General features: G+C 41.6%; 1 protein-coding gene across 4 annotated transcripts in view; it reads right to left on the bottom strand.

The window, feature by feature from the left end:
* Window positions 1–10625, bottom strand: part of LOC116716835 (furin-like protease kpc-1) — a 228998-nt gene extending 218373 nt beyond the window's left edge. The window contains exons 1-2 of one of the 4 annotated variants that reach the window (XM_032557717.1): window positions 4089–6809; window positions 3354–3529 (exon numbers count right to left, since the gene is read on the bottom strand). In XM_032557717.1, coding sequence (XP_032413608.1) covers window positions 3354–3529; window positions 4089–4332 — 420 coding nt within the window. In that variant the 5' untranslated portion in view covers window positions 4333–6809. The other 3 variants (XM_032557719.1, XM_032557721.1, XM_032557720.1) reach the window with 3 other exon arrangements.
* Window positions 10626–10660: the final 35 nt, after the last annotated feature.

The following is a 10660-nucleotide window of genomic DNA, read 5'->3' on the forward strand; positions in this document are numbered from 1 at the left end:
TCTGCGTTTAATATAAAGGATTGCTGACAAACTACAACATACACTATAAGTGTAGATAAACAAAACACACAGATAGAAAGAGCTCCATTCTCTCATCAACAAAACAGAGAAACCCGGAACAGCAATGCATCACAGTAAATCTGTCCACGCAGGCATAGAGACATCATCTCAGGTCTTCCTCCTTTTGTATTTCTTTTTTTGTTGTTTTTTTTTTTTTTGCATTTTATAGTTACAAAAGGAATACGTCAAGTCTGCACAATAGCGACGCGCGATGACATTTTCCTGGATGCCGTACACTAAAAATCAAAGAGACCAAGCAATGCGTTGAGTGCCAGCTCGGAGACATTTGATTCCCATTCCGCTCCTGCTGCATTAGCTCAGGAATGCCAACAGACATCACGATCCTCTCGAGCTGGCACTGGGCTTGTCAGACGTTTTCCATTCCGCGTCGACGTTTTCAAAACTATATCGCGTATCAGAGCGCACTGTGAAGCCCGGACGCTTCTCCTCGATACGATGGTATCTGCCGCGACGCGAGGAGCAAATCGCAGGTGACACAATTAAGCTAGGTTGGACTTAACAAAGGCGATTTAGTGTCGCTGACATTTAGGATCAGCCTCTGGCGATGGGCATGTAAAGGATGCCAGTCAGCAGATTGGACCAGGAGGTTGGTGGGAGGGGGGGCGGCGAATCATGAAAAGGGAGGCTCATCAGTGGGTGCATTGGTGCTGAGTTGGACACCACAAGGTGTAAATGTTCCTCACTCAAAATCCAAATAAAAGTAGCAAAACTGATAGAAGTCATCTTCATTTTAGTCATGAAGCAAGCTGCGATTAAATCAAGGGACTAAAGGGTAAGAAAAGGAACCAAAAACACTAGAATAAATTAGGAGTGTCCGTGCGGATACAGGAGGGACAACGAGAACGACAGAGACAAGCAGAGAGGAAGACACAGGGGTGGACTGTCCAATACTCATGATAAAGGTCAAAGCCATGTTTTATTCATGACTCAGGCGGCGGCGGCAGCAACAGAGCAGCAGGGCCAAGGTTACAAAGAGCTGCCGTCCCCGGTCCCCAGAGGGAAAGCAGCACACAGCCTCACACCAGGCTGACACTCCCAATCACACCCAATCAATGCTGTCAGAATGCACACGCACGTATCAATAAGTCACGTCTGAGAATGAGCGAAGGGTTGTAAAACTGTGCTTTTAAATGGATGATATCTAAATAAGTAACTTCAGAGGGGAAGTTTGGATTTTATTATGTTTAAGATCTTTCATCCAGATGTTACTGGGTTTGGTCTTTTTCATACGTAAAATATAAAAGTAGGACGAAAGTTATTAACTTTTTGGAAATACCAATCTTTAAGCATTGAGCGTACTTTTCATTAAACCTGCATTTCTGTACAAAATGTTTTTGTTATTGGTTTGATTGATGTAATATTACAATTTTAAATGTCATGTTTTATATTACCTGTAAGAGGAAAATCATCATAATTAACAGAAATAAAGGCTTTCAAGCATCCATCTGTGTGGAATTAATCTATATAATGTCTATCATTTATTTAGTGATGAAGTTTCTGAATAAATGGGCTTTTCAATAATATTTTTGATTTATTCAATAGGCCTCTACAGTATATGGTGACAGTTTTCAAGTGCTAATTGTGTGGAATACCAGTTTAAAGAGCATCACAAGTGTACCAAGCTGAGATTAGCTCGTAAATAATCAGAATTTCTGTCCAGACAGCTAGCCTGCATTCAACGGCTTAACAGTTTGTAGCTGGCCAACTGCAGTTGGCAAAAAAGTGAGGTACTTTGAGCCTTCGTGCAGTAACTGACCAGATATTTTATCAAACTGCCAAATTTTCTCTTTTTACAAATGAGGGAAAGCTGTAGTTTCAACAAGTGAGGGAGGCGGGGAGGCAGTAAGCCTCAGCGGCTTAGCCAAAAGAAACTACAGCCACTATCACTGGCATCTCAGTAAAATGACTTGAAACCATTGGAAAAGTTTGATGTTAGCTTAAAAGTTTGAAGACATAGCTTCTTAAAACTCCAGTGTTCTCCCAATAACCAATAACTACCAATACATTGAGACTGATAATAACCTCCATTTGGCTAAGTAGCTAATATGTAACAAGCTGGCTAGTCATCTATCTGCTTGGGTAACCAGTTAGCTTAACAAAGCTTGACAAGTGTGTGGTTTAAAACAATGTTAAATAACAGGAGAAGTTAGCGCTCATTTAGCTTTCAGATTATGAATGACTTTGTTTTAAGCAACTGGAAATACTTCCAAATAGTTGAATTTGTCGCTCTTAAGCGAGGGACAACTGCTGTAGCCTTCTTTAAGCTAGCTATGAGCCATGTGCAGCCACAGAAGTGGAAGAGGCAGCAGTGAATTACTCAGTGCTTTAGCATACCTCGATACTCCAGATGTAACTATTAAGTTTTGCTTTTTAAAGATGTGAAACGGTCGAAAATGGATTGAATGGTACACCTAACTGCTTTGAGGGATCCTCTCAATTACATGTCTATACCAATAAGCTGTGGCGTTAAGGATGTGTTTTATGTTAAGAGGGGAGAAAATCACTTCAAAATACCTGAGTGTGACAGAACAATGACAGAATGGCTTCCAGTCCCTTACATATCTTGATTTTCAGATCATTTGAGGAATCATTTAAGAAGATTCAGATAAAAGACTGAGACATCACATTCACATCTACAGTATATCTTTCAAAACCTTTAACCTATTCTTTAACCATTCTCTCACAGGGAAAAAAAAACCCAACACACCTCACCAAAACCTGACTCTTGGTCTTTTTCCTTTCGTCAAGTCAAGACCATTTTTAAAAGAAGTTGACACAGTTTCAGATTCAACAACCAAAGTAACCTTTAGAGTATTAAAATACGGAATGATTTCAGCAGGACAGATTACAACTCTGGCAAAACAGTTAAAGACCCAAACATCTCCAGTGGCATCCAGCTGAATCCTGCGACGCATATAGGAATTTCTCACAGCAGAGACGAGTTGCCTGCTGATAAATTTTGTGTATTTGCGCATGACGCCATGTGTCTCCGTATGCGTGTAGGGCGCTCGTTTGTGTACGGGGTGTTTTAGTCTGCGAAGGCGCTTCTCTGAGCATCTTTGATCAGATATGAAATATTCTGAAATGCTGCTGTAATTTGATGAAAGTCAGATATCCCTCAAGTAGGAAATAGAAGTCAGCACTTTGGCAGCTCTTAAAAAGAAGAAGAAGGAGACGGGGGAAAGAAAAAAAAAGCCCACGCTTGCAGGATTTTTGCTACTATGCGGCCTCATAGGTGGAGGACGTAAGAGGGGTCTTCAACATGCACTGACCCGCTGTATGAACTCCAACCCGTGCTGCTCGGCCAGAGCTCGGACGGCTGTGGCGCCTCCTCTCATCTGGACGGCGTAGAAGACGTGGCGGTTGGTCCCATGACGCCCCTCTGTGGTCGCAAGGTTCCTCTGCAGCAGGATGCAGCACACCAGTAAAGATCCACTGAACATGAAGCCTTTAGCAGGAGGGGGAAAAAAAGTCAAATAAATCCCATTTTAATGAGCACTTACGCATGCCATTTAAACGGCAAAACACCAAAGCTCGACGTAATTGCATCACCAAGTTATTTTTGGAGCTTTTTTGAACGAGGTGGAATAAAACCTTTAAATACAAGGGGGGTAAAAATCTCAAGTATTCTCAATATTAATGTAGTTGATGATGATTCGTAGCAAAATTGTATTATTAAAGGGATTTCTGTGATCAGTGTACTATATAACAATGAACATCAGATGTATATTTTCACTAGCATTGAGAGAAATGCATTTCTTTCCTTTCTTTGTTTCTGAACGCATATAGACAAAAGGCTGCTTTATGAATTTTCATAGCAACCTCCGACAATTATCAGCAGAATTTAAGCGCCATCTCTAAACACACAACGTGAGTTTCCAGTGTGGGATCCATGCAGCAGACTAATGAACATTGGCAGTTGTGAAGCAGTTTGCCCACAGCCACCTCCTCTGTACTTTTGCATAAAATCCGCTGCGGCTGCCACCTACAAGATGTGAGCCACCCACCTGTAGCCACACAGCCCCGAAAAACGTCCAGGAGAAATCTCTCACCCCGCGCGATGAAAGCGAGAACTCTGGCACCGGGGGGGCCCCGAGCGAGACAACGCGCTCTCTCCAGTTCCCAACCCACACGTTTAATCTCCTGGCCTTGATGCAAATACTTCTGAGAGGAGGAAAAATAAAATGAAAAAGAAAAACTGCAGCACTGAGCCGAACTAACTTCCCTGTTTAAGCAAAACAGGAACTTCATCTGTCTGGTGTTTGGTGTTTTCTTCTGAACAATGATGGAACAAAAAAAAAAAAAAGTGTTTGCCTCACACTTGTCACCCAAAACTAACCAACCCGACGGTCAAACGTAGAGTTGCACGTGAAATGCTTCAGCTTCCACTCATTGCAGAACATAATGTGTAATATTAGGACTAGTTAAGAAAACATGTTTGCAAACTCAGATGCATTATTCATCTGCGTTGCAGAAGTATTTATACCCCTAGAACATTTTTATTGTTTGTCTCATTTTATTGGGATTTACCACAATCTGTACTTGGACTAGGACAAAGCTGTTGTTGAACTGGAGTGACAGTCTACTGTCTCCTATGTGCACAAAGCAGCGTTAATGTAGGTGCTTCCTCCCAGCAGCTGTTAAGACTCTAGAGCTGTCACTGCTAGCATCAAAGTCAAACTCAGCGTTTACATTCCTGCTGTTGTTTACAGTTTTGTTTTGATTCATCTATATAGTCTGTTGTTTATGCACAAACATGCATTCACATTGTGTCATTTAAAAAAAAAAATCCTACTCAGTTGCACTATTTTTTCCCCCCCTCTATCGGACTATGCTAATTTTAATAACAATATTTCCTATGTTGTATATTTGACCTTGCTGCTGTTTAGGATGATATTATCACTTATGTTTCTATATTTTTATTGTGTATAAATCTACATGTTTCACATTCCTGCTGCAGCTGAATTTCCCCACAAAGGTATAAAAGTTATTTCTATTCTTTGTTTATTCTAATTGACTCCAAGAAGCTAATTATGATGCTTCCACCTCCGTAATGCACTGTTGCAGTTTTGTCCCACCTAGTGCGTTTTGCATGCAGGCCAAATTTATTTACTCACCTTAAATAACGTTTGTGCTGTTATTTCTACATCTCTGTTGTTTTCAGTTTTCATATATTGTTGCACATTATGTCGATTTTTGAAAAAGGATTCCACTCAGTTGCACATTCCTTGGATTGCAGTGCACTATTTCTGACTACTGCATGTTGCGTTTAAGTTGTAATTTTGTCCTTGATGTATACCATGTTATTCTTAATTTTGTCAGTTTGATGTTTTTACTTTTCATCTTTGTGTGAACCTACATGCCCTGATGCTTCTGTTAACCCTGAGGTTTTTTTTTTTAGAAAGGACATTTCTATCTATTCCCAATTCTAAAAGTAACATTTTAGTTTCCTCTGACCAGAGCACCTTCTCACACGTTTCCCATGTCCCTTCAGTTTATTTGTCTACTTAGTCAATAATTTAGCAGTAAAAACGGTTTTTGAATTTAAAATGTTGCTTCTTTAATTGATATATGGTTTGCGATTTAAAAATATGCAATTAATTGTGATTAATCAATTACAGAGCCTGCAAATAACTGGATTAAGAATTTTAAGTGAGAAACTCTACCACTGGTGGTTTTATAGCCTAACCCTGTTTTCAACTTCTCCATAAATCCATTCCCGCTGCGTTCACTGATGTTCTCTAACGAAGCTAAAGCCTTCACTTAACTGAGATTAACTGGATTTTGATTGGCCAGTAGAAGAGTAAAAGGGAATGTGAATGCATGGCGTGCTTTTAACATTTTCATTTCTTGCAGATGTTGAGAATACGGTGAATCGTTTTCCCTCCACTTTGCACAAATATGTGCAACTTTGTGTTCATCTATAGCCTAAAATCCAAATTAAGGGAGTTTGTGCTCATGTTTTTTGCCTTGCACTTTATGCAAGCGCCACATACAAGCAGGTCAGAAACTCCTCGTCAATGTCGTTTATCCTCTGCAGATCGCCGTTTTCGATCTTCCCACAATTCCACCATGTATGCACAATGACGACACTCGACGTTTCGTAGTTGATTTTAGCAACCGGGCCTCCAGACCACGCTTCCATGGAGAGAAAAAAAACTCCACAGAGTCAGGAGATGAAGACATCTCTCAGAAGAAGTAATTCTGTTTGTGTCTTTATCCAACTTCTCATCAGAGGCAAAGAGCCTCTCCTCCTGCGGCATTTCTTCACCAAACAACAAACGGCACAGCTGACCACTGTTTAAAGTCTACAGCATCACTCAGCTCCTATCTCCCAAGCCGCTGATTGAAATCGATAGCCTCACTTGGGGGCTCAAGCCCCAGTCAATCCAACATGCGTGTGTGTGTGTGTGTGTGTTGAGGGAGGATAGAGGGGGGTTTCCTCCAGCTTACACCCCACCCAGCCAGTAGCTGGCCTCTGGCAGAGACAAAGTAGACAGGGAGAGAGGGAGGGAACAGAAGTACAGCGGAGCCACATTGAACAGTGTCAGGCCCTCGGGGCCTACTGGGACTCTGATAAAGTACCTGGACATTTTTATAGACAAACTACTTATTTCCGCCCTCATATCGCTTGGGAAGACAGATAACTTTATATTCCTCTCAGGCAGAGGAATGGAAAGGAACGGGGAGGAAGACGGGGGGGGGGGGGGAGAAGGTCCTTTCAGGAGTTTAATTGATCAAACTGAACCCACAAGGGTTTTTTTTTTAAGATAAAAGAGACTAGCAGTCTCCTCTGTACAATACAGAGATCTTTCAGAGAGCAGAGCCATCACAAAAAAAAAGAGATGTAACTCATTATGCAAAGTCATTACCGGCCTCCGACTGTAGTTCTTAAAGAGGAGGAGTTAATGGTGAAACTGTATTGTCAAGGGTGTCCAAAAGGTCATAAAAGTGGTCGTACGATAACACAGTTTCACAACGTTCACATTATTATGCCTGGCAAGTTTTAAGGTCATGTTTTAAAAGTCGAGTCTACTTCCAGGGTCTGACGGCGGCAGGTTCGTACTGAGAAAACAAGAAGCTCATTCACCCATCGCAGCTTCTGACGATCTACGAGGACAAACCAAGGAGTTAAAGGTGCATAAAAAAATATGGCGTTGTGTGCCAATGTGTGTGTGTGTGTGTGTGAGTTTTTTTAAAGACGCTCTCAGCTTTACTATATACCTTTAAAGCTGGAACACAAGAAACTCTTCGAGACAGCTGTTGTCACCGCTTTCATTGTTGTCGACGCAGAAGCATCATTCACATGTTTTTGGTTATAAAAAGCCGCAATGATTTCATCACTGTTTTGTACCTGTTCATCCCAGAAAGCCCAATTAGGACTTATGTAAGCAAGTAAAAAAAAAATCATGTTGACGGAAGTGCTGTACTAATATATAATGTTAAATGAAATATATAATCAGAAAAGAGAAACATAAAATGAAGGTAAGTGGCCGGTGAATACAAGTGCAGCTTAAACAGACTCGGATTTCCAGTGGAATGCTAGTCGCCAGTTTCAAACTCGTCAAATTCGCTGGAGATAAAACCGAGGACTGACTCAGACTAGCGTAAAGTCAATTAGAATGATCTGAGCTGGGTGTTGAGAACTATCGGTGGCAGTTCCAAGATAAAGATTAGGCTTAATTTTTAATCTAACGCACGATTGAATATATACTGTTAGTGATTGCTGAGCTAATGACTTTAACCAAACTGTGATCAAAGGACACAGCAAGATTTTTGGCACAGACCTTGATGTAGGAGGACAGGTTGCCACGCTGATCTTGACATTTTCTGACATAATAAAGACCAACATAAAGAATTTTTGTTTAATCCAAATTGAGGTTAAATACATTCTGTACCATAAAGTTCTTAATGTCCTCAAGACAAGTGATAATATTACCAACCCTGGACTTACCATTATGACTAGTTGGAAGAAACATTGGAGAAAAGAGTCCAGTTAGATTGATCGATTGATAGTTAACGCAATGAATTCAATGTGATTCATTGAATCCTGTAGCGGAAGCCTGTACAAAGGAAACAGGATGGGACCAAAGTTGAGACCCTGAGGTACACCACAACCCAACACAGCAATCAGCTAAGACTGGTTCTGGTCATACATAGACACTGACCTACACAGGGAAAGACCCCTTGCCCCTGTACGGGGTGTAGCTTAGCGGATAAATACAGATGTCCTCTTTAGCTTTTTCTTAATACACCCTTAAGGCGGACTGAGCAAACGTTTTGGTACCGGACGGTGACCGACTCTCTTAATCTTTACTCTTGCATTATTATAATCTCCTTGTTTTGTTGAGGTCTGGTCTTACCTGAAATTAAAAAAAACTCGGTGTTATGCAGCCAGAGCAGAAAGGGCACAACAAGAGTGAGAAGAACTTTATTCTCGATTGTGAGGTGAATCAGTGCAGCACCGTACACAAAACACAGCGCCAGTGTAGTTGTCCATATTGTACACAGATATCCCCAAAGGACTTTCAGCATCACCCTCTTTCTGGTAGTTTCTGTTTGTAGTTAAGATTGTAATGTTCTCCAAGCACCTGTGCCTTCTTTGCATCATATTTGGATATCTCTGTTTTATAGCTTTCAGTAAAAGTGATCTGATACTAATGGAGGACAAAGGGCCATTTCATTTGCTTTGAAAGTAGCATGTAGTTGTTGGTGCCACATGGGCTGCTGTGTGAATGTCAGAAACTGTGACTATACTGGGATAATAGAGGGACCATAAGTACCTTTAACTTGCTTTTAAATGTCTTTACAGCACAAATTGTAATTTTTATTGTCAATGCATTTATTACTTTTTCTAACTACCGGCAAGGAAGCTGGTGCCCATCTTCAATGGTCAGTGGGTGAGAGGCTTTGGATGGGTTTCGAGTCCATCACAGTGAAACACACAGGACAGACATCCACCCCGACACACACACTCACATGCAAGGGCAATTCAGAGAGAACAATTAACCTAACAATCGTGTTTCTGAACCGAGGGAGGAAACTGGAGTACTCTGAGAGAACCCACGCACGCACAAGGAGAACATGCAAACTCCACGAAACACCCCAGAGACCCTGAGATTCAAACCCGGGACCTTCTTGCTTCACGGCAACAGTGCTAAGAATTGTGCAACCCTCGTTAACAATCAACTATCAACGATCAGGTGATCCAATATTGGTCAAAAAAATGTCATGACCATAAAGCAGCATAAGCAACGCATATGCCATGGATGGGAGCTAATCTGAGGTTAAGTAACGCCACTGGTTATGAAGAGCAATACTGGATCTTACAGAGAGGAAATGTTCCAACAGCGGAAGTGCTCTCTTCTTAACACTGAGCTCATTAAATCCCTTTGAAAGGGTGCAAGTAATTACAGCATTAGGTTATCACCTGAACATATTAAAACCACCCAGCATAGCATAGGCACCAATCCTCTTACACTTTGCTGCTGCTATACGACGGTGATATGGACTATAAATTCATCCCCCCCACGCACCCACCCACCCCAAAAAAACGGAGAATGAAGTTTACATCGGTAACGTTGTTAGTTAGTCCTTTATTTAAAAGTTTTTTTTGGGGGGGGGGGGGGGGGGGGGGGGGTTCCAGGCAAAAAATAAGGGGAACACAGAAAATGTAGGGGAAAAAATGCTTGGAGACGAGAGTACACTGATGGCGAGGGGAGGGGAGGAGAGAGGGATGAAAGAGGCTCAATTCTCACTCCCACTTTACATCACAGGATAGAACGGGTTTGCAAGAGTCGGAACAGGAAGAAAAAAAAAGGCATCTACCTTTCTCATCCAGGCGATAGAGCCTTCTCACAGACGGACTTCAGTCTTCCTGTTGAAAGCAGAGCGGGAGGTCGACGCTTCCACACGGAAAAGAAAAGAAAAAATTCCCGTCGCATCCTTTTTCCTTTTTTCTTTTACGATCTCTACTGACTCCTATTGATAAAAGATGCAAAGTAAAAACCCATGCAAAACAGCCTGCTTTATTGTGCCTCTCGTGGCTGGGACAATTAGGCTTACGCAGGAAGAAATAACAGGGTTTTAACTGGACTGAGAAAGGGAGCACATCCTCGGCGTGTGGCGGAAGAGAGAGGGGGGGGATTTTGTAAAGATGTGAGAATGCATTAGAATGCAAGAAATGGTGTGATGGCGAGAGGTACGGCTGGGAGAGACAGATCTGCATATGGAAATTAGGGTCTGCGTGGTTAAAATGCTGCTATAACTGCTGCATTATGTTGAATTAGGCTGGGAGGAAACCTCAGCACTCAGACAAGGAAGACTGACTTACAAACCTTCATAAGAGTCCTACACAGGTGCACTTGTGTCGTAACAAATGGGTGGAAAATGTATGAAATTCTGATATTTCGAAGTACGGTGGCCTATATTTCAAATAAGCCCACTGGTTTTTGTTTTTTTTTTGCGATAGCATGATTAAAAGACGAGCAGGTGTTGTTTGCTACACACCGTTTTATGAAAGAACGCCATTTGCTGTGTATGTACTACATCAGAAGTACATTTATATTTCATTTAAATA

The sequence above is a fragment of the Xiphophorus hellerii genome, chromosome 3, assembly GCF_003331165.1.
Source record: "Xiphophorus hellerii strain 12219 chromosome 3, Xiphophorus_hellerii-4.1, whole genome shotgun sequence".
NCBI lineage: Eukaryota > Metazoa > Chordata > Actinopteri > Cyprinodontiformes > Poeciliidae > Xiphophorus > Xiphophorus hellerii.